At 39.8% G+C, this 25,771-nt stretch overlaps 1 protein-coding gene across 3 annotated transcripts in view; it reads right to left on the minus strand.

Annotated features, from left to right (window-relative positions):
* The window catches only part of ntm (neurotrimin), a 501,504-nt gene that overhangs the window by 49,570 nt on the left and 426,163 nt on the right, over positions 1–25,771 (minus strand). For all 3 annotated transcript variants that reach the window (XM_034117346.1, XM_034117345.1, XM_034117344.1), the window contains one exon: positions 9,765–9,997. In XM_034117346.1, the coding sequence (XP_033973237.1) occupies positions 9,765–9,997 (233 nt within the window). The remainder of the gene's footprint in view (positions 1–9,764; positions 9,998–25,771) is intronic.

Consider the following 25,771-nt stretch of genomic DNA (forward strand, 5'->3'; position numbering starts at 1 on the left):
CTTTATGTTTTCTAGACACTTTAGCAGTGGGCTAATTGAGTAACCCTCCTTCTTTTTTAGTGGGACATAAATCTGGCTACCATCAGCATACCTGTGGAATGTGATGCCAAGACCCAAGAGGGAGCATTGACAATATTGTGCTGCATTATTGCTACTAAGTAAAATACTGTAACTCCAATCAGCTAAATATCCTACCCAGAGTATTTAGGTTACAGATGAACACACCTGATGACTCTCGTGTTTGCTATATGTGTAAGTCCGTTTGATTAAATGAGCATATCAGTGCGGCCGTGACAAATCTCCCTACATTATGATCACCAAATGATGTATGAAGAGTGAACATTGTGGCCAGCCGAGCAATAGTTGGAAAAAAAACTCATCAGATTTGACAGCTCCTCTCCCCTCTATCCGTGTTGTCACCCACTCTGTCTTAACGAGCTCTCCCATAAAACACCCATTATAAAATGTGAAACAGTGTGACATTTTCACAAAACGTGGAAAGAACCATACTAGCTATCAAAAAATATCCAATTAGTCTAATAAAGTCCATAGTCTCGAGAACAGTTTAAACTTGTAATTTTTGATCTACGTTAAAGTATGCGGAATCTGTATGGGGTCAAAGTGGGGTGTTTTTGAGCTCTGTTCAAATGGACTTCCCATTCATTCCTATGGGGCAAATGATCGCAGTTTCCTGCGATTTGCGTGAAAACGGCTAGGCGAATCTCTTATAAAAGACATAGCAACCCGATCCCGGTCATTCCGCACGTTTTGATGTTTTTTTTGTGTGTTTCGTGTCAACGCTGCCGGACGAGTAGCATGACAACATTTGTGGCGGAAGAAGGAGAATAAGATGAGACTAGAAAATGCATTTCCTGCTGAAAATGCGTGTGAATGCTGTAAACTGTGAACATTTGTTGCTGAATTTAGCTGAAAATGCTGAATATGTTATTAGTTGAATGGTCTCTGTAGCTGCTTTTAGCTACAGAGACCAAGTCAGTGCGTTGCTGAACTTAGCGGAGAAATGCAGAAAAGTGAAATGATTGCAAGGACTTTGTTGAAAACTTGAAAGTGAAATGTTAAACTGGAAGAGTAGGAAAAATAGTGAAGTAGCTTAATATTTAAAAGAAAAGGTTTAAAAAAGGTATAAACAATAAAATGTATAGCCTCAATGTCCTGACATAGCTGAATAAGTTAATAGTTGAATGGTTTCTGTAGCTGAAAGTAGGCTGAAGGAGTTACATATTAAATGTAAGTAGTAGTGAATTAATGTGTATTAACCCTCCTATTGTCTTTGTTTTCCCCCCCTTACTTTGGTGTTCGCGGTCAAATTTGACCGGTCCTGTTTTTACTGCTATTACATTAACACAAAAACCATGAATCATCACCAAATTTAATTTAACACCCTTTCAAACTGTACATATTGTATCAGACTACTGGTATACATGAAAAACTGCAGTAAATATACAAAGAATAGACACTGAACATGTATTGCGTGTGCCAGGTGTGATCCATGTGGGGGGATGGGCACATAAGAGCGGGAAATGTGTCAAATTGTTCTGTGTGTGTGTTTGTGAGTGCCAGGTGTGATTCACATGGGGGGATTGGGCACATAAGGGGGGGGGGACACATCTAGAGTATGTGTGTGTGTGTGTGTGTGTGTGTGTGTGTGTGTGTGTGTGTGTGTGTGTGTGTGTGTGTGTGTGTGTGTGTGTGTGTGTGTGTGTGTGTGTGTGTGTGTGTGTGTGTGTGTGTGTGTGTGTGTGTGTGTGTCGGAGCGAGCCGGAGCATCACCCCCCATCATGCTGTCCTTCTACCGAGGCGCCACCGAGAGCATCCTCAGCAGCTGCATCACGCTGTGGTTCGGAAGCTGCACCGCCGCCGACCGCAAGAGCCTGCAGCGCATAGTGAACTCTGCCCAGAGGATCATCGGTGCCTCTCTCCCCTCACTACAGGACATATACAACACCCGCCTCACCCGCAAAGCACTCAGCATTGTGGGTGACTCCACCCACCCCTCCAACAGCCTCTTCAGCCTCCTGCCTTCAGGAAGAAGGTTCCTCAGCCTCAGCTCACGCACCTCCAGGCTGGGCAACAGCTTCCTCCACCAGGCGGTCAGGCTGCTGAACTCTCTCCCCTCCCTCCATCTCTTCCACCCTCTGACATCTCTCCCCTGAACTCTCCACCCTGCCACCGACCTTTCTCCCCTGCCCCAAATGGTCCTGGACTCTAACCCCCTAACTCACTTTTCTGCCCATCTCCCATGCTACTGCACTGTAACTGTACTTTGAACACTTAAATTATATTATTAACATTTTAAACTGTATACCCCGGTTATCTAGGCCCTTTGTTTTGTTTAATGTATACCATGTTTATCTAGGCCCTTTTTGTTTTTTGTTTTATGTATATATGTCACACTGTAGGACTGCGGGAAACGATATTTCTGGATGTACAACATGTAGAATTATTGACAATAAAGCTGACTTTGACTTTGACTTTTTGACTTTTGACTTTGACTTTGTGTGTGGGTGTTTGTGTGTGTGTTTTATCTGATCCGGATGGTTACTTTTCTTTATGGCGGTCATTTTTGACCGGGAACACCATGGGTGTTACAAAGTTGACTAAATCATCCAAAATTCAATGAAAGTGGTGATCAGCAATTTTGTATGTTCAAATGTCTACTGTGACGGATATCATAAAGCCTTAATGCAATCGAATGTAAAACAAAAAAGTTATGATTGATGAAAGTAGTAAATCGGTCAGATCTGACCCGAAGACAACAGGAGGGTTAAGAAGAGAAAAGAAAGTAAAAACGCTTTGAAAAGCAGCAGAATATTTTAACTGCAAACTTTTGAACTAACTTGATGGTGAATGATCTGTTGCCATGGCAACGGTATTTGATGACACCCCATAATACACTTAGATGTGTTGATGGCTGCATCGTTACCAATCCTGTAATGTGTTGGGCCGTTTGGAGCATTTTCACTCAAGTTATGAGAAAACCGTGTTTCATAGCGAGCATTATGTTGCCAAGGCAACGGCATTTGAAAAAATCTCAAAAACTGTCTCGTAGATGTCTACACGGCTGGACTGTTAGCACTCATGTGAAGTTTGAGCACTGTTTGACCATTTTCATAGGAGTTATAGCAATATCGTGTTTTACGGCGAAAACTCACTAATGGCATATAGACATGTTGAGGGCTGGACCATTAACTATCATCTGAAGTCTGGTGCTGTTTTTACCATTTTCATAGGAGTTACGACAACCTCGTGTTTTATGGCGATGGATTCCATGGAAACGGCATATGGTGAGATCTCAGATTTGGCGTAGAGCTGTTGAGGCATGGACCGGTGATATACAAGTGAAGATTGTATATTGCAAACTGTTGTTTATTTCATTTTAAAGAAGTGCAACTGTCAGGAAACCTATTGTCAGGGTTCTTACACCTTTTCCAAAGTCAAATTCAAGCACTTTTCAAGCATTTTCAATGTGCATTTTGAAGCTTTTCAAGCATCTTACAGCTGTTGTAAATTACATATTTATATACACATACTTATACTCAAATGATTATTTCCCTACCACACATTAAATCAGATGTTCTTTATGCTATAAAGTATAAACAACCAAATGTGTTTCGTGATAGCATTCTACATGAGGATGAAAAATTAAAGAAATGAAAACTACGTTTAATATTTCAAAATGAGTGACCCATCTGTACATAGACTGGGCATCCCATATAACCTGGCTGAGCCAATATAAAACAATCAGCCAAATCACTATTTTTGAGGTACTTTTAGGTTGGCAGTAAACATAAGTCAGAGGTATATGGTGTACTTTTACTCCACTACATGTATTTAATACCTTTAGTTAATTTACAGATGTGGATGAATGATGTGAAATATAATCAAGTGTTAAATCAGACTTTCAAACTAGCTGCACCTTTACCAGCTTTGAGAACACTTTAATGATCAATCATTATAAAACATATTATATTATTCTGAAATGTACCAATTTGCACAATGACTACTTTTACTGTCGCTACTTTAACTAGATTTTGATGATAATACTTTTCTAGTTTTACTTGAAGAACATTTTGAATGCAGGACTTTTACTGTAACAGAGTATTCCTACACTCTGGTACTTGAGTACAAGATCTGAGTACTTCTACTTTTACTCAAGTACAAGATCTGACTACTTGTACTTTTACTCAAGTACAAGATCTGAGTACTTCTACTCAAGTACAACATCTGAGTACTTATTCCACCTCTGGTAGCGTATTAGCCTGAATTGTAGCCACAAAATCACGCAGAGCTGCATACAAATAGACTCACAATGGTAACAAGTGGAAAATAATATTTACAAATGTGTACAATGATTTGTAGGTAATTTTGACTACTCAAGACACCTGACTTATACATATTCAAAGGAAGACTGTGTTCATTCTACAATTACATGGGATTAAAGCAAAATGTAGTTTTACTTGTATAATACTTCAAGATTTTATATAAAAGACTGTTTCTAAAAGTATCAACCATAGCGACGCGGTCAAATCCTCAGTATATAATTTATAACAGCTTGTAAAGGGAAGAAGAGGCACCTCTCAATTCGCACCCTGCTCTTCCGCAGCGCGCTCCCCCTCCCTCCGGCTGAAATTATGAAGTAAAGGCGTATAGTAATCATAGATAACACGACAGGGTCCGGGACAGTTTGTTTTCAAATAAACAAAGTATTGGCTTTCAGAATATTAAACTTGTTTTAGCAAATTCAGATGATAAATACAACTTTGAAGCTTGTAACAGCATAATTACAAGCGGAGAACAGAGTAATTTAACGTCAGAACAAGCATAACAACAGCCGGTGTTTCTTGTGAGTGTTTCCCCGGTACACAAACACAATAGGCCTACACACAAACACAAAAATACACAAACACACACACTCGCGAGCTTCCCCCAGACCAGTAATACAAACAAAAATGTGTCTTCGGGAAGTTCGGGTCAATGTGACTGATTTCGATAGAGCAAGTCACATTTGGTTTAGGCAGGAAACATACTACCAGTAGAAATACATTGCTTTTAAAATCGCTCTGTGTCGAATCAATAGATTATATTTCGTGACTAAAACACGAAATGCCGTGAGACTGGGTTGAATTACAACAGTGAGTGCTTCACCCTCTGAACACCACAGGATGGCGACTGTAACTCTGTAACTGTTTGTCCCCTGCAATTATTATTATCCCTCATCGAGTTCGCTATTCAGCTTGCTAACGTTAGCTTAAACAAACGTAACATGCACGTTAGCCTAATCTAAAATGCTCTACTACGGCGTACCTTTCATGTGGCTCGTCAGCGCAGACTCTCCCATCGTTATTTTTTGCAAACTTTGCAGGAGGCTACTCGTGGGCTTGACCCTCGTCTTAGCCATGGCTTGTATTTGTCTTCTGCTAGCCAACGCTCGTTGAAACCTCCTGGCATACTGTCATCTATCACTCTCATCAGAATGCCCAGGTCTCACGTAAAACAAACACTTGCAGGTCACGCGCATAACGCGGGAAGGCCGGAGCGGAGCTGTTTTATGTAAAAGCGAAGCAATTAAGCACACTCCGACTTCTTTATTTTCTTTTAATCTAAAAAGCGAAATAAAGCATTTACAATTTCAAGCACTTTATCCCAAATTCAAGCACCATTCCCAAAATGCAATTTCAAGCATTTTCAAGGATTTCCAGCACCCGTACGAACCCTGTATTGTCCACCCTGGGATAAATAGAATATTAGGATTCTGATCGTGATGTGGACAACAAAAATGAGGGGAGAATTATTAAAAAAATGTTTTCGAGTGGATGTTTAAAGATATCTCAGTGTTGAACTGTCATGACCCCTGTATCTGTACTAGTCAATATGCTCTTTAGCCAAACCCTAACAGCCTGCAGCGATGTACCTCTGCCCCCCCCTGCACCCTGACCTGACCTGCTCACTACATTGCATATGTATGTGTAAGAGTAACAGGAATACACTCAGAAACTGCAGAGGAATCGTGAATCAATAATATTTATGATACCTGAGTTATTGATATTACCCTGCTGAAGATACAGCAGCTCTTTATTTCCATCTAATTAAAAAAACACAAACAGGGCAGGTGGTTCAAATAATATCAGTAATCAGATGAGAGTAGGAAGTAATGGGTAACCCCAATTATGAGTTGAGCCCTGAACACCAGCTGCTCTCTACAGGGAGACCCTCCACACCCCCGCTCTGGATCCAAGAGGTCCTGCTGCTGGACCATTAAAGGCCAAACCTGCAGCTTGGGGTCAAAGGTCAGCACATAATCTGTGATGTGCATGTTTCTAGTATATATCTGCACATAATAACTGAACTACACAGCCTCACAATGTAAATGACTAAACATCGCAGTGCTCAAAAGCGATTTCTCTACTACTCTATGAAAATCCTTAAGAAATGACCCTGTAATGCAGTGGTTCTCAAACCTTTTCTGTCATTCCCCACTTTTAATTGTGTTATCGATGGTAGGCCAAGCTTAAAATTGTCTAATGTATTTAAATAACGTCAAGTTCTACATCTTATAACAAATAACATCAGTCAATAATAACAAATAAAATCAATAACAAATAACATCAGTTCAAAAAAGAGAAAATCAATAACAAATCAATACATTCATACATTCAGGAAATACATTCCGCAATGCAAATAACCAATTGAATGCATGAGTCTCATCACTGGATTATTAGTGACTGCAATGAGCCTGTTTTGCACTACACATCTTTTCAAAACGCGGTTGCAGGCTTGATAATGCCACACTCAAGTCGTGCTCAATGTTGAGCCTCGATCTGTATTTTGTTTTCAGTGTTGCAACAGCTGAAAAACCCATTTTACAGAGATAAGATGTGGCGAAGGGAAGAAGGATGTGCACAGCTCTCTGCCCAATTACTGGATAATCCCTCTCCACTCCAAGCCAGAATTCACGTTCATTTGGTTTCAGTTGTGTGTGTGTGAGCAGGCTCGGATTGGCCGTGGTAGGTGGGCCGTGGACTTTCACAGCGCCGGTACCGCCGCCGCTGCCGCAAACACCCGCCGTTGCGAGGCTCCGTTGCGAGGCTCTGTTGCGAGGCTCCGGCGCAGCGGCACTGTGAAAGTCCACCGCCGTTGCGAGTCTCCGGCTGTAACGGCCCGTCAACACAGCAGCGTTAAAAAAATCTTGGAGGTGGGCGTATCTGAAGCTTGGGGATTTTTTGCGAGCAAGGCACCAACAACCAATCACATGAATCTCCCGCCCCCGACATACAAAGCAAAAAAGCCCGAAGTAAACTGGATATAAACTCCCCAAACAGGCGAAAACCTACCACTGTCTCTGCCACCTCCCTCCATGCCTGGCTCCTCCGGTTTGTATCCTGGTAGGTAAATAGGGACTGGTCATAAAGCACCGGGTGATTCCCTACCGCTAATTTCTCCTCCATTTTTTGGAATATGAGGAAATGACCTGCGGTATCTCTCTCCCAGCTTACACGCGGTTTGATTGGCTAGCGCTTGAACTGTCAGATTTGCATAAACGGGATTTGATTGGCTGACGCTTCCACCTCAGCTTCAAAGTTGAACATTGCTCAACTTTGAATCCTGAAAATCCTGAAAATCTCCGCTCTGCTTCCCACAATGCAGTTCGGCGAAAAGTGAGGCAAAGTGACGTCACCCCATTCAAAGTGAATGGGCAGAAGCGTTGGAAGATTTTTTTAACGCTGCTGTGTAACAGTAACAGTCCACTATCGCCTGCGAGGACCCAGGTTCGATTCCGGCCTGAGATCCAAAAAATGTATTTAATTTAAATAAAAAAATAATCTCCCGTTCATCGCGTGCATTCGCGACCCACCTATTACATCTCTGCGACCCACCAGTGGGGCGGGCCCCACACTTTGAGAAACGCTGCTGTAATGGTAAGACAAAGGATGAACAATGTATTTAACAATAAAACGCTGTTATTTGATAAACAGATCATTGTTTTCTATCTGTTGAGGTAACCACAGGAATGCAAAAATGTTTCAATTGGTTAATGAAACACCTTGAGCAAACAAGCACACACATACACACACACACACACTTGCACACACACACACACACACACACACACACACTTGCACACACAAACACACACACACACACAGTTTAGTTGTCAGAGCAGCAAGTAAAAGGAACTAATTAAATCTAGGCTTGTAATTAAGTTTTGTTTACTGTATATTGAACGTTTGATGTTGGCACATACTTCTCATGAATGTTAAGAAAACAAGCAGTGTTTATTTTTTCCTTGAGTTCTTTGATTTACTTTATTTCTCTTGGTGCAGACCATGGATGTATAATAAGAACTGGATACAGCGTAGGAGGCGAGGTCTCGTTCTTTCCTATGAGAGCTGCTCATTGGCGCATGAGGACAAAATGGCCCAACTTTTGAGAGAGCGAAACGTCACAGATTACCCGTTAGCTTTCAGAGCAGAAGAACCCGTATGTGCGCTCACAGAGCATGCGCCCCTTAAGCCCCGCCCCCGAGCTCCCACTCTCGGCTCACTAGAATGAATGGAGAGAGAAAATAAATCTAGATTTGGCTTTTAGTGCATTTTACAACTTTAAGGACCTAATGATTATAATAAGGGCTATAAAATAGTTCATACTGGGTAGTTTATTTAGTTTTTAAAAAATTATCCTCTGATTTACAGACGTCTCTTTCCCAATGTTAGTCAATGGGGAAAAGTCTTTCTGGGCCCAGTGACGTCATGGACTGATACGGAAATTGTAGTACCGCCGTTTGGACACAATAAATACTTTCCTCAGAGTCTGGCGCACTTACTTGGTGCAGACGCCATCATTAGAATAACTTTGTTCCTGTCAGCTGTATTGTATTCCCATGAGAAGGTGTTTCAACTTTGTAAGGTTTATAATATATTAGCTTTGAAGTGTAGGTGAACACTGCGTTTAAAACCATGAAACAAGTTTAGTTTAGCTAGCAGAGTTCCTTCTCAATTAAAGGTGATAGGCTTTAAGATGATGAGGTCCTTCTATTTTAATGGTTGTCATAGAAATTAAAACACTCACATGCTCCAGGGTTGCTGACAGTAACATACGACTGTGACTGGTGATGAGCATTACTTTTTCAGTATAAGATGTTAATAGCTAAAATGAGTGCTGTACTTTGAAGAGAAATACAGCAGGTCAGAGTTACTATTCTTACCACTAATTCAATAAAAGTGTATTTGCTTGAATCTTCAAGGGTTCCTTTTTGAAGTTATAAATAAATGTGTTTTTAAAATGCAGATTTATTTTGTCCTTATTGTTGCATCTTTGTTGTTTAGCATAATGTTTTAAAATCTTTTCTTGGCCATCATTACCTTCCCCTCTTATGAAGTTTGGAATCTGGTCACATTGGGAGCATTAAAGCAGTCAGTCAGCTATACTTGTAAAGCACCTCTCCATCAGGACACCATCACAACGCCACACATCATTTAAGACAAAGGATCTTAGCATCTGGCATTCCCTATTAACCTCTCTGAAGGCTGTGAATAAGGAACACACTTTCTTTGTTTTCCTGTTTTCTAATGGATTATTGTTATCCTTGTGTGTATTCTCAGGTGTACTCTGTGTTTCTTTCTTATTCCGTTGCTGCTACAACACCTGCATTTCCCTGCGGGGATCAATAACGGTCCATCTTATCTTAATGTTATTATTTAGCAGTATAGTAGCAGTAGATGCAACAGGAGCAGTATCACACTTACCTTGCACGAGGATGTGCACAGAGGTGGTTCTGGGCCGGCTGCTGGTCTGCACCGCACACACATACTGGCCCTCATCCGTCATGTCCACGTTTTCAATCTTGATGGTAAACTCCTCTTGATTAAGGGTCACCAGACTCACTCTGGAATCCACCGACCATTTGTCTTCTCCTGCGTACAATATGCTGGAGCGGTTCAGCCAGGCTGTGTGTGTGACCACGTCCCCCTGTCCACACCTGTGAAGACATAGAAACAGCACCCGTGAAACTGGGGCTCATACCAAAGGGGACTAAGATTACCTGAAATACTCATATAATAGATAAATATGTCACATTCAATTCTTGTTCTACATAAACAACTCAAATGCCATGCTGTTAACTCACAACAATATTTGATTTCCTCTTTGAAACTCTATTATAATTCAAACATTCCTGAATTATAATTTGTTCATGTCTGCCTGCTTCAGCGTATTCAAGAAACTACACAAATTCACACAACCACAAACACAAGTAGCTGTATGATCGTTTCTTAAAACGTAATGGAGTCACAGTATGGCACATATATGGTTCATACGATCAGATTCTCTTTAAATGCTGGGTTAAATCTAAAACACTTAACATTTAAACGTTTCTAATTAAATGCAGAGTTGGACTTGTGCTAGGGTCAGTGAAAAAAGCAACCTTTGGAAACATTTGTTGGGAAAACAAATAAATAATGAGATATTGACTTATTGTGGCCAGGTGGCACAGGTATCTGTCAGTGGGGACGTGGGTAAAGCACTTTGAGTGTCCGACTCACGGACTGACGGACAACTTCTCACTGCAAAAAGGTTTTCAGAAATCTAGACCACAAAAGAATTAAACAAGCGAGTGCCTGTTTTTCCTGGCCAAGGACAGGTTCCTTGAACACAACGCCAGCGTGATGAGTGTAGTGCTGACGGAGAGCACCGGAACACCGCTCCAGCACTTCAAATATGCAGTACCCATAAGGAGCCGTACAAATGCCACAGTTTTTGCGTGGCTGCAGGGCCAGTCCTAGACATTTTGGTGCCCTAGGCGAGATTATGATTTGGTGAACCCCCCCCCCCCCCACACACTCCAAGCAATACACAATAGAATATATAAAGACTAAATTAAAAATCTCTACAAAAGACCAATACACTACAAAAACTGAAACGTATTGACATGTTGGTTATATACATAAAGAAGGTTTCAAATGTATTCATTATTGTATGAACATGTTTTAATTGGGGGGTGGACGTCACATCCTCTAGGGGGGTCCGAGGGTATGCCCCCCCGGAAAGATTTTTTTTAACATTTTAAAGTAAAATGCTTCAATCTGGTGCACTTTGAGCAGAATTACTAGAGACCTGATCTAGGGGGTACAGCTTTAAACACCCATATGAAAAAGATCGGTTTACATTTTAATAACCAAATAAGTATGTGAACATAACAACAACAGCTTCAAAAAAACAATTTCCCTCAAAGAAAAAAACAAACATGCCCTGTTGTCGCAAGAAACAAAGTGCAGAAGGAAACATCCATGTAAACTCAGTTTGCTGCTCTGTGATGCTAGCTCAAGCAGATACTTGGCATCTCATCTCGGGTCATCAATGTTTGGGCTCAGGCTCTGCCATTGTCAGTTTTCTAAAGATTCTGCTTGGTCTTGATTCCAACCAGTTTTACCTGGGAGTGTTATGCTAGCTATTTTAACTAGTAGTGTATTACCTTTTATTATTACCTTGTTGTTTTTAACAATTTTTATAAATAGATCTATCTTAGTATTTAAACTGTAAATTATTGATTATAATAAATTATCTCAAATCTGTCCTGTGGTCCTCTATTAACGGTGGAAATTAGTTGCTGGTATATAAAAAGGAACCTCACACTATCGTGTGACATATCCATAGATCTCTTAATGTTGCTCTCAAAGTGCACCAGATTGATGCACTTAACTTCAATAAAAAAACAAATCTTCCCTGGGGAGCATGCCCCCGGACCCCCCTAGAGGATGTGAGGTCCCCCCCCCCCCACTTAAATCATGTTCACATGGATAGGAAACTAAATACATTTGCACACATGCCACACGTGGTCATGCCACAACCGTGCACGTGCATGCATGCGCGAGTCATGGTGAGATATCTGGATTAAGAGGTTGCTTTTTCTTTGCACACATGAAAGAAAGGCCAAATGAATGGGCTGTGATTATAGTTTTTTTAAGCAGAGGTTGAGTTAATAATTTGTACGGGCCCTCGGAGGATGTTGTAAAAATTGAAATGGCCCTTGAGATGAAAAAGGTTCCCCACCCCTGCTGTAAATAATAATAAAAACCCTTAATTTCTAACTTAACATCTCTGTCTCCTATTGATCTGAGTATATTATAAAGAATAGCCAGTTAATTGAAGCATTATAGCACAGGCCTTTGTCAGATGGTATATTACGCTGTTTTTTCTCTGCTTCGAATAGTTCTCTCTTTTTTCACCATATGTGTGTTTGCATCCCTGAATATAATATTGGCAATATCATCGCAGTTTAATATAATAAAATATTGGTAGCATCTGAGCTGGAAGCATGCGTGTTAACAGCTTGTGTGGAATTTTGACAATTTTTCAATAAGCTAACAAGTCACATTGTACATATGCAAATGCAGCTCTGCAGCAGTCATCAGGTTTCTTGTGTTGATCTGCCCACACACTTGCTTTGTGGCATTCAGGAGTGATTGAGACAATGAGCTGAACACCGTGCTGCCACGCTCCCTTTCAATCACAACAGATTGGAACCAGCAGTCACAAAATGCTGCTTTGATTCAGGAGCAGGGTCACTGAACTTCGACAGTTTTCTACAGAACAACACATCTGCTGTGATTTCATGACACATCCTGGGATCCCACTGAGAAAACTCTGCAAAAGCTAGAGAGAAAAGGTCTCACTTCTGTACCGAAGGAACAAGGAATTCATACTTAACAAACTGTGCTTTTGTCTGCCAAACGACATATTACTTTGGCTTTATTTACATTTCTGCAGCCTGATTTTCTGATGTACAGAGGAGCAGGGCATTTCAGCATTAACAGTATGAAATAGTGACAATGAAACAACAGCTCCACGCTTTGCAGCTGCAAGACTCTGAGCTCCATTTACGCTGTCACAGCTTTTGTTCCAGCATCAGTCACTTCCACCTCAGTGGCGGCAGTATGGTCAATGGTATCCTGCGGGCATTGTGGAGCTATCGCGGGGAAAGTTGTGTGTGTGTGTATTTGCATGTTTGTGTGTAATCAATTCAAAGGAAATAAAATAACGATATGGTCATTTAAAGAGTGATCTAACACCAGCTGAAAGCTTGTTGTTGCTTACCTTTAGTCGTTTAGCTTGCTGCATTGAGGTGCAGGTTGAATCACATACTCTATGATTTGTACTCTTATTATGTACTGCAGCTTCCCTTACAGCACGTGCACTGTTGCCTGCTACTGCATCCATTGTGATATACTAACATTGAACCTTGAACTTTGACCCTCTTCCTCATACTGTATGTCTGCTGTGTTAAGGATTGTATGTCGGAAGTGCCAGAAAAAGCATGCTGGGATCATTATTGCATAATGAATGCAGCAGTACTTCCTGGTATTTTGGATTACTGCATTTGACATTTCATAATGTGTTGGAACCTACTTCATCTTTTTCTGGCTTTCTAAATAGTACTGTATGGTAGTATAGGTATTGGAATGCACACGTGATCTGCAGGTCCTGTGATATCACAGTTTAACACGGCTTTTCCAAATGTCTTTCTTTCTGTTTTTAAAGCTTAAACTAAGGTCTGTAAAAACAATATAAAACCTCATCACCATGAGAAATGGACAAATATAATTGTTGTTTGCAAACGTTTTTTTTGACCGCAGTGAAAATATGTTTTGAAAGCAAAACTATAGAGTGCCTTTTATTAGTTCAGATAAAAATAATAATAATTAAAAATGTTAGACTTTACAACAAGTTCTGGCAAACAATTCTAATTGTATATTAACATTAATAATATAAGTGTACCTTTATCTTTATCTGCACCTGTATGGGGAAAAACACCAGCTTTAAAGAAAATGAAAAGCCATGTCAAAGAGAGAAGTAAAGCTGCACAATATTTAAATGTTGATTTAAAATTGAATGTCAACGTTTTGTAAAAAAGCTTTAAGTCCTACTTGGTACAGCCCAACTGAGCTCACAAAAAAGGAAAACATTGAATTCAGTGTAACCGGGTTCGATAAGCGGTGTCTGCGTTGACAACAATACAACGAATCAGTAGTTATTAAATGAGTTATCCCTCACACTGACTCCTCTCACATGGAACATTCACAAACAAAGGGAAGAGGAAGTGTGAGGGACACAATATGAAGGGGGAAGTCCCCACAAAAAGAATCTCCTGAGTACAGTGACTACATTCTGGAGGTTCTGCCCACTGATTCGAGAACCTAGTCAGGTATTGAACAATTAAAAAATAAACAACACATAACTATTAAATACAAAACACAGAATTTGTGTGATTATACTAAAAAGGATTTACAAAGAAATATTTAACACGAAACACCACTGCATATTTACTGTTACATCAGTACAAAGCAGAATACATTAGTACATTTTAAAAACGGCTGAACATTGTTAAGGCGATACGTTTGTGAGTAGGATAAAAAAACACAGAGAAGGAATACAATTATAAGGCAGGATGTAATTCTCCCCATACATACTTTAATGTAGCTGTGAACATATTTTCAGCTTCATTATATGCATTTACCTTGATTTATTTTGGTAACTAGTCTCTTGCTAAATCGATTTCCTGACAGCAGCTTTCAGAAAGAAACGTCTCTACTGGATAGTCAAGTGTTGTAAGCCGACTTAACATGTTTGTACAAAAGTTGAGACTGAACATATTTTGAAGACTATATTATTATTATTATTATTATTAATATTATTATATTATTCTTTCTTATATGTGCCTATTTTCTTACTACAGTTAACCGCCAATTTTACTTCCCCAGTGTTCGTCTTGAATAAGTTTTCTTGTTTTGCCATGCAAACAGCATAAGTCCCATTTTAATTTGTGTGTGAGGGGTTCAAATGCATCCTGAAGTAAAGGTGCAACATTATCATCCACTGAGATAGGTGAACTTAAGACACAAGCTGTAGTGTGAGAGAAACGACTATCAGTGCATCACAACAAAGAATCCTGATGGTGTCACTTTTAAAGAATTCACTCATCCTGTTTACTTAACGCTCCTCAAGGTCAGGCAGTGGTCAGTTCCTCCTACGGAAACACATCTTCAGTGGTTCACATTTCACTTAAGAGGGTCAGTGAGTCAGCTGCCGCTCTGGCACAGTGTTTGCTATGCTGTCCAATCTCCTCCTCAGGAGCTGTGCAGTCCTTTTATGAGACTGCAGCTTCTGATCCTGGGAGAGGCTTCAGATGAGGAAGAGGAACAGAGGAAGAGCAGCTCCAGAGCCTCCTGGGTTGGGTTTTGCAGTACAGTAAAAGCTGAAACGTTGAATTTAATGAAATGTATTATGTCAACAGATTTCACATAACTGTATTAGGTTAGTTGAAAGCAATAATATTAAGTTAAACTTAATTAAATGTAATACTACTGCTTTCAAATAACCTTATACAGTTATGTGAAATCTGTTGATAATACATTTCATTAAATTCAACGTGTCATTTTTTCAGTGTACTACATTATCATGTTCTTTACATTTATGTGCAGAAATTATCATACACATCTTTGTTTATGCCGCACTAAACTTAAACTGACTGGGGTTACGTAAGTCAAAATGTTAATTAAGCAGCTAAATGTAAAGATTCTATTGAATTTATATAATTTTAGAACTTTATCGAAAAAAACCTTGCTGGTTTGACGTAGGTTGTTATTGTTATGAAAAACGATATGCCTCACCAGCTTAATCCCCCACAAAGCAGCTCGCTGGAAAAGGATAAATATTTTACATACCATATATTCTCCCCTTATCACGTCTGCACAGGTGGCAAACTGAATTTAATCCCAAAAATGGTCAATCCTCTCAAAAGCATGAACAGAGGAAGGCAGGGGAGTTGAGAGATTGGGAGGTGAAAGTGTAGCGGTAAGCAAACAGCGCTCCTCTCTGTGTGCATCATTAATATACATGGAACTTGTTGCTCGTTCACACTGCCGATACATTCACTTCATGTTTCAAGGAGAACAGTCTTCATCTCTTTTAACATTCAGTCACTAAAGAGATTATCGATAGAAAGATGGACGGACAGACAGACAGATAGATAGATAGATACACTGTAAAATATTACCATGATTTCACAATATTTAGCTGTAATATTTTACAATAAATTACTGTTTTACCACTTTACAGTCTTTACCTGTAATGTTCACAATATAATACTGTCATTTTGAATTTCACAGTGAAATCAATGCAGGCACAGTTAATTACTGTGAATGTACAGGATAAATTATTACCAGGATTTCACAACATGTTACTGTATTATTTCACAGTAAAATACTGTAATCAGACCATCCTCTGTGATAACACAACACATTAAGTGATTTTCTTGCTTTTATCGCTCTTGCTTGGCTTTAAATACTAATTTATTTCTTTGGTGCAGGTTTTACTTAAATTGAAAGGGGCACAGCTGCATGTGCCTTAAAATAAACGATGCAACATATAAATCTATGTAAAATTGAAATTGTTGTCTTGGCTTATTGTTTTCAGGTGCTTCCTGGGCATTAACCCTGAGACGGGCTCGAAAGCCAAAAAGAGGCATGGCAATTTAAACCCCCATGTCAGCACATTCTTCAGAACAATGGTTGACTTCGAGTGGATGTCTGTGTATAGACAAGTGCTCCCCTCCTTGTTTTCTTTTCTGTCTCCCTACTGCGCAGGTGCACCTGGTCTGCCCCTGGCTCCGCTGCTGCCCAGGTGCACCTGGTCTGCCCCTGGCTCCGCCTCTGCCCAGGTGCACCTGGGTTGCGGTCGAATAGTCCAAAAATCAGCTCCTAACGTCTATTCCTATCGTCTATTCCTTGACCTCTGTGTGAAACGTCGCGGGGTTAAGGGATAGTGGATAGGAGAATTCAAAAGGATTTAGGAGAAGAGACTGTAGTACTTTAGAGAATCCAACTGCACTTTCACTATCCGACGTGTTTATGATGCGCCAGCGGACGTCATAAATGTGCGTCTGCTGCTGTGGGGAAACTATGGAAACTACAGTTTTCTATACAGCGGACTACAACATGGATGTTTAATAAGAACGAGGGACTACTGTAAACTCATCTAGAGACTCTGCACCGTGCTCTGATGCTGTTGTTTTATGCTTTATGAACGGGGACAACAGAGAAACATATTCTTCATGACCAAAGTTGGAATTGAAATAAAAAAGGAAAGTGACACTTATGCTCGTCACCCTCTCCCTCCGGTCCACATTAATACAAATGATCCCAATACGTATGATTGTATGAAAAGATCTTAAAATAAATACTGTATTTATTATAAATGTTAGTCCTTAACATCTATCACTGTGTATATCACCATTCAAACATCTTTTAAAAGTTGAACAAACCCCACACAGCTCAGTAAAGACTGTGAAATGTTGACTTTATTTGATCATTTCAGTAAAAACTAACGTTCATATTTCTCTTTTTGATTATAATACTGATGAACGTTCAAAACAAAGCACTTTGGCAACTTACCACATACGTTTTAAAATGCTTAATAAGCACCGTAACTTTCATGATATCATTTCTCGTTCATAATCGGTTGTTTCCGTGAACGGCCGACTGTTGTGTGACGGCAAATGCTGCGGCTGCAAGGCATTGTGGGGCAGCATTTTCTCCTCTCCTTTCGTAAAGGGAGGTCTAGTGGTCCCTAAGCTAAAGGAGGTTATAAAGGAAGTTTGAAACCTCCTTTCCTATCATCTAGAGAATTCGAACGGCACTTATCATGGCTGCCACTGAGGGACTTCCGGGTCATTTCACTCCGTTAGGAAGGTTCCTAAGCTAAATGGACTATTCGACCGCAACCCTGGTCTGCCCCTGGCTCCGCCTCTGCCCAGGTGTTCCTAATTCCAGTCAGCCGTGTATATATAAAGAGAAGCTGGAGGAGAAGGAGGTCTCGCCTATCCTAACGTCGGGAGACACTCTCCATACCTCTTTGGCATTTTGAGCTGTAGGCCATATTTTTGCAGATATGTTTATGTTTAGCCTGGAGGACCTGAGGCCTGTACTACGAAGCCGGATTTTCCTAACCTGGATATGTATGAGTTAGCCGGTTGGCCCAATCCAAAACATACGCGCTCTGGCTAAACTGTACTACGACGCTGGTTATCAAGTGGATCGCTCAAGCCAGCCGTGCCCCATCTAGTTAGGTGCGCGTTCACATGAAAGGGGTGGTATTTGGAGCATTCGACCAATCTCAAACATGGACAAGCGTACTGACAGCGCAGCGTCATACTTCCTGAATGAAAAGTGAACTTTAATATTAGTCAAATATGAAGAAGTTAAACTTTAAACATCCATGACTTAAACACTTTATCCAGGATCAAAGCCACATAGCTGCACCTGCAAGGTGAATACAGCTGGTAAAAGAAAAAGCGTTTGAATGCGTACATTAACAGGTTTATGAAATCACTGCCCCGTTAAAACACGAGTGGATCTGACTTTAATTAGGAGAATTTGACTCGAGTGTTTCGTCAACTTAATGTGTTGCTTAAAATAATACTTCTGCATACAGTATGTGACACTGTGAGTGTTGCACGGCCAGATACGGCTCAAGAAGCTGACTCAGATAAGGAAATATATGATACATTATGATGTGATATGATATGAATGATAATGGGACACATCGACGTCTGCACTCACAGTGCCGCGGACTGTACTTAATGTTACTTTGATCCGGTTACTTATGTCGTGGCAGATATTTAAGTAAGCTTTCTTAACGCTAATGTTATAATAGTCAGATTGCTCTGAAGATGGGAGGGGATATTCTATTAATTTTCACGTTCACACAGTCAGTTGATTTTGGCTGGCCGTCTTTCCTGCAACGGCAGTTTTTCTGTATTTCCTCTATCCTGTAATATGACTTGATAGCTTTAAAGCTCCCATGTCATGCTTTTCCGGTTATTACCCGTCCCCTTGTGTGTTATGAAGGTTTTTATGCATGTAAACGGTGTGCAGAGTCAAAACCCTCAAAGTACACCCTGTAGCGAGTAAAACTCTAACACAGAAAATACCTCCCCAAAACGCCTCGTTGGAGATACGTCACTGCCCATTTGATTCTTCCGGGTACCGCCTGATGTCATGCGGTACCCGGAACGAAATGGACCAATCCCGAAGAGCTATGGCCACACCAGCAGCGGCGTGTTCCTCCTCCAGAGGTTCGATGAACCGGCATTTCACAGACGAAAGCTTCCAAAAACATTGCCCAGTTTGAGGCCGGATATGCACAGCTTGTTTGGACCGTTTGGAGCAGGGGAAGATCTGGGTATACAACCTGTAAGTTTGCATTGTTATTTGTGTATTTATCAAACAAGACTGTTTAAATGTGTAAACTGTGTTGGACTGCTAAGCCATTGACACAGTGCTAACTGTGCTAACTAAGTTGCTAGAGTTTCCATATATCAACTCTAATATCAGCAGATGGCCTTGCATACATGTATCTCATAGCAGGAGAATGTCTGCATTCACACACAAAATACCTATTGACAGTATACTGCGGGTGATTTGCCGGTCAGTCGCGAAACGTAATTACATTATAGCTGGCGTAGCGATCTAACACACGGAGCTTGAGCTAGTTTTGGTCAGAAAAACATTTTTGTGATGCTACGTTGCTAGCGTTTAAATATATCAACTACAATGTCAGCAGATGGCCTTACATGTTTGTCATGGCAGGAGAATGTCTGCAGTCACACACACGGAATACTCATACAGTATACTCCGGTTTACCGTACATTGTGACCGTACATATACTGCATGTAGCTAACGAGGCTAGCTGTATGCTAGCGCAAAACAATGTATTCATGCAAGTTACATTGTATGGTAGCAGAATACCCGTATACGATTGCAATTATAAACACGTTATTGCTAGCCTAATATGAACCACTAGCTTTTGTTCATAGTAGTTTTATTACACTGCATTATAGTTGCCTTTCCTCCAAGCTAACGTTCATATCGTGTTAGCTACCAAGGTAAACAAAGCTAGGTTAGCATATTAGCAGGCAAGCTGTTCATTACACAACTACTACTAACGAATCTAAAACAACTAAGTTTCTCTAATATTTTGTGATTTGCATTTGATTTCGTCCAGCCAGATCCTGGCGGACAATCCATGACGGGGAAGGGATTCTACTACTACTGAGGCGTCGTGCTAAAAGGCACCGCACCGCACCGGCTGTGCGCAGGCAAGAGGAGGAGGAATGGATGATATACCGTGTATATATGTATATTTATGTTCATTTTGTACATTTCTAAAAATAAAGTTTAATGGAAATACTTAGTAGGCCTATCCTTTCTTCCCTGAATTCATATATAGCAAACCATGATTTGATTTCTCATCAAACAGTAGTAGTTTATAACGGGTAAAAATAACTTACTCTTTGTTATGAGCGGCTCGTAGGCCACAACGGAAAGACAAGGAGACATACACGAGTTTACAAAACCACGGCACATTTATTGTGGTAAATGCAAAGATAGGTGGTTGAGAGGATCGCAGAGTTAGTCTTCCTGCAGCCGCTTTGGAGAGAGACTGGGGCCGTAGTGTCCGGAGGTGTCCGTGATCGTGCTGATTAGCTTCTTCAGCTCCACCCCATCGTAAGACAAAGGCCCTGGGGCCGTCACACTCTTCTATAACAACAGTTAAAAATATATATGTATATAAAATATACCGCTGTACCGACGCCATGATAAGACTGATGTTACGCTGAGAGCAGCCGGGAAAAGCACTGACATGGGCGCAGCCTCTCTGGTGGTTGACTAATCAGAACGAGTGGCCGAGCTGACCAATCGGAGCACACTAGGCTCACAGGGAGGGGGGGGCAAGAGCTCCAACGAGTCGTTTAGTGGAGAAAGTGAATACTGCTGAATACACATGCTTGACAGAGATGCTGTATGCGAAACCAATGTGAGTTTGGAAAATTGCACAGTATAAATCTATTTTAGTATACCTCAACAATGTAATTATGATCAGTGGAAATGGCCATGACATGGGCCCTTTAAACTCCGCACACGGAGCTCTGATTGGTCAGCAGGCGGTGCTTTCACTGAGTTGATCTCTTAGCCTGCCACCTAACCTGCTCCGGAGCAGGTTTGCCGCTCAGCATAAGTTACCATGGAAATCTAGCCTGCTAAAAAGAGAACCAGCGTCGTAGGACCGGAAAGCCCGAGATTTCCCTGAAGTTAGCCGGCTAAGCGAAAATCCAGCTTCGTAGTACAGGCCTCTGGTAGTCCAGTTTTCGCGGCTTTATTTTGTTTCCCATAGGGTTTATAATTGATTTCTGGTTGGGGGGGGGGAGCTCTGGGTCCTACGGTCCGTGGTGTGGCTGGCTCGGGTTCCCTCCTTCTGTTTGTTCCTTTTGGCCAGTCCTCCAGACCTCTTTTTGTTTCCCGTTTTGCTTGTGTGAGCAAACGGCTGATTATCAATAAATGCTCGTTACCAAGTACCGGTTATTGCGTGTATTCTTTCATGTTGCGGGTCTCAGCACGAGCCACTACCGCGGAGTAGAGGTTGGGGCCGTAACAACATGTCCAAGACACTGTGAAATGTACTTTGCACTTCAATGGAGTAATAAAAAGTTAAAATGGGCATTTTCTTTTTCTATGTTTTTCTTTGTTGATTGAGCTGATTGAATTGTGTAGTTATGGTAAAAATTATTTACATTTTATATTTACAGTAAATTACTGGCTACTGTGTTGCATTACTTCTACAGTAAAAGTGTGAAAATACAGGTAATTACTGTAATTTATGTACAGCAAGGTACCATAATACCACAGCTCTGTACTGCTACATCACAGTAATTCCATGGGCAACTGTAAAGTCACAGTATTTAGCTGTACTTTTATTCTAATTTACTGTAAAATATCTACAGTAAATTACTGTGAAATATTTACAGTCAATTACTGTGAAATATTTACAGTAAATTACTGTGAAATCCATGCAACTAGTAGCCAGTAATTTACTGTAATTTTACAGCCAAACATTTTACAGTGTAGTATACATATTTTGATATTTGAATCCTTATTTTTTTCAGTTGCAGATTTTTCGTTTTCAGATTCAAAACAATTATTTTTTCAGTTTCAAATCTTGTTTTTTCAGGTTTCACATTGCTTTTCACCTTCAGATCGTTTTTCACTTTCAGATCTTTTTTTTCCGCTTTCAGATCTTTTTTTTTCGCTTTCAAACTTTTGGCCCTGCTTGGGGGGCGGGGCTTACTAAAGAGAAGTTTGACATCCTGAGTGGCAGGCCTCCCTCTGTCATGTTGCCTTCATGGATGTTAGGTAGTGCGAGAAATATAACTCAATACTTTCTATACACAATACTCCCGTGATTGGTGGTAAACAAAACTGATACCAGCGTCAAAGTTCCGTTAAGCGAGCTGTTGAGCATCGTAGTTGGCAACAATCAAGGTATAAGAGCAATAAACTGTGCTAGAATGTGAAATTACGTATTCGCAATCAAGCGTTGTCCTTCCCCACTTCCACGTAGCTCCATGAACGCAGCATAGTATTGGCTTGGTTTTTGCGATCAGAATCAGAATCAGAATACCTTTATTAGTCCCACAGGGGATACATTTACATTGTTACAGCAGACAAGAGCCAAAGACAGCTTAATGTTATCTAAAGCATGCATAAAAAAAGTATTAAAGATTAAAAAAAGAAATTATATATATTTTTTAAGTTACACATTTTACATAATACACACCCTGTATTCTGCAGATTTAGCAGCTTTAGCAATATATATATTGCAAATATTGCACATAGTTGGTATTTATAAACTGTATCAAGGTGTTATAGTCTGTGTTGTTTTGTGCGGGGTCTACTAGGGGCTGTGCTGGTTGTATAGTCTGACCGCTGCAGGAAGGAAGGACCTGCAGTATCTCTCCGTGAGACAGCGGGGGATGTGCGTCAGGTCCACCAGAACAACCTGCTGGCTCGTTGCGGATACGTAATTTCACATTCTAGCACAGTTTATTGCTCTTATACCTTGATTGTTGCCAACTACGATGCTCAACAGCTCGCTTAACGGAACTTTGACGCTGGTATCAGTTTTGTTTACCACCAATCACGGGAGTATTGTGTATAGAAAGTATTGAGTTATAATTCTCGCGCTACCTAACATCCATGAAGGCAACATGACAGAGGGAGGCCTGTCACTCAGGATGCCAAACTACTCTTTGGTAAGCCCCGCCCCCCAAACAACATCAGGGCCCAAAAGTTTGAAAGCGAAAAAAAGAGATCTGAAAGTGAAAAACGATCTGAAGGTGAAAAGCAATGTGAAACCTGAAAAAACAAGATTTGAAACTGAAAAAATAATTGTTTTGAATCTGAAAACGAAAAATCTGCAACTGAAAAAAATAAGGATTCAAATATCAAAATATGTATAAAAGTGAAATCTGAAAATAAATATTTTATTCAAAAAAATTGCTGAACTGAATCAAAATAATATTCAACCTGAAAAATGATTTCAAATACTTATTTTTATTTTGAATACATCATTGTATTTTTCAAAGTTCAGGATAAAAACTTGAACTTTCAAATAAATTGTATTTTTTTGAATGATCAAAACGTATGACCCTGAAATAGCTCCATACACCTCCTTAAACAAACAATAACTTTTTTAAACCTTTTTATCTTTATGTTTTAAACATATTTTTTTAACATTTTTAACATTTTCAACATACATATATTTTAAGGATAATAATAGCAATGTAACACTGTCTATGACAGTTATTACACTGATTTGAAAAACATACAGAAATAACGAATTCACTGCCCTTAATAAAGTATTTAAATATACATTTCAGGTGTGCTGTTTTGTTTAGATCATTGACATCTGGAGCTCTTGTAATGTCCTTTTTGATTATTGTTACACCAGGTCTTGTCAAAACCTTTATTCCATATTCAATATCCATTACTAAACAAAACAGCAATTCTACTCCACTACAATTCAGAGGTTAACCTGGTATTTTTACTCCACTACATTTATTTTAGTTACTTTGCAGATTCTGATTAATGATGTGAAATATAAACAACCCTTAAATCAGGCTTTAGTTACACCTGAGTCAAATTCAGGGAAAGGTGATTGTCAAGTGCCAACAATCAGGAGAGATATTTGATAGTTGCTGCTTGAGAAGACTAAACATTTATCTGCAGATCCCTATAAAGTATATTGATTACTCGTTATTCTCTACTAATAGTTAATTAAAGACTTTATATAATGGCTATTTTGCATATCCCTTTCAAGATTTCAAGATTTTCTAAGGATCATTGACATATCATATACACAACTAATTCAATAACGTGCTTTAACCACTAGGCGGTGCACACAAGGTACACACAGCCATAATAACTTTGTATTATTAGTGTAGGACACTTGTGTATGTATAACATCTGAAGATGTGTAGTTTTATTCATGTTTTCACATAATTGTACAGGATATTGCTATATTATTTCACATGTTTTACTTCTAATATCTGATTTGTAAAACATCACAGACAGAAAGGTATATCCGTCATTTAACAGTAAGCTATTGAAATTGTGATTCCATAGATGTGTCTCCCATCACCCAAATCCCCTGACTATTCTCTCAACTCAGTATTTACATTCTTATATTCAAAGAAAACCAGTAATATCTTTAAAAACGACAAGTCCTTTTCTATCAGCTGTGCACCGTTATGGTGTAAATATAACCTATCTACCAATTGGATCAAATATAAAAGTCAGCCGAATTAGTATTGATACTGCAAGGAGACGTATTGTATGAAGAGAAATGTAAGATGTTGTTTAATTGCTGATATATTTATGATCCACGTCACGTTTTCAGTTTCGGCGGCAGTTCTTCCTGTTTGTCCAGAAGTCTTCTCATCAGGGCTCTATAAATAAAGAACTACGGCAGATATGTCATATTTAATGCAGTCGAACCGTGTATTACAATGCCGTTATGTGATGACCTCCAAAGAGAAAAGCAAGCACACTCGGAATAAAGTATTATTTTATTTTTAAAAAATGTTTTCGGATTTCACATCAACAGTAAGTCCGGTTAACTAAAATGTCCGTGCAGAACAATACCCCCAACCCATAGATCCGTGGGTGAATAATGTCAATCACCACATTACACACATTCCTTCACATTTACATTTTAATTTACATTAAAGTATTTCGTGAGGCCTGGCAACGCAATCGCACAGCGTCACGTCCGTTAATTCCACATCCACACCTCCACACACATGGATTACCATCGATTTAATACATTAATGTAGCCTTTGTTTCTGCTAAAAGAGGTGTCGACCAGCTAGGGCAACAAGAAAATCGGCTGTGACGAGTGTGACGATTAAAAAATAAATTAAAAACATCTCATTTTGACAATAAAAACCGACCAATAGTCTTGGTAGACCATTTGCTTGGCACTTCCGGGTATTTCTCCACTGGTTGGGCCATGTTAACAATACCGTGTAACTGTCACGTTTGAAGGGACGAAACCGTGACATATTCACGTCTCCCAGCATGGTAGATCGTCACATGTTCACGTCTTGCCGTGATACCGGGTTGATTTTAACACAACAATACATTCCATCTGTAAATGTGTGTATAGATGTGTGTTGTTATTATGGTCATGCCAATAAAGCTATTGGAATTTTACTATGAACTCTACATTTAGAACTTTAAAAAGAATAAAATATGAATTATAATTGTATAAGTTTGCCCACATTTGGCAAGATATTTCAAACTAATTTTATAAGGAACCTAATCTCATAGAGTATCATAACAAACAATAGCCTCTCAAGTCA

This window comes from Trematomus bernacchii, unplaced genomic scaffold, assembly GCF_902827165.1.
Source record: "Trematomus bernacchii unplaced genomic scaffold, fTreBer1.1, whole genome shotgun sequence".
Lineage (NCBI taxonomy): Eukaryota > Metazoa > Chordata > Actinopteri > Perciformes > Nototheniidae > Trematomus > Trematomus bernacchii.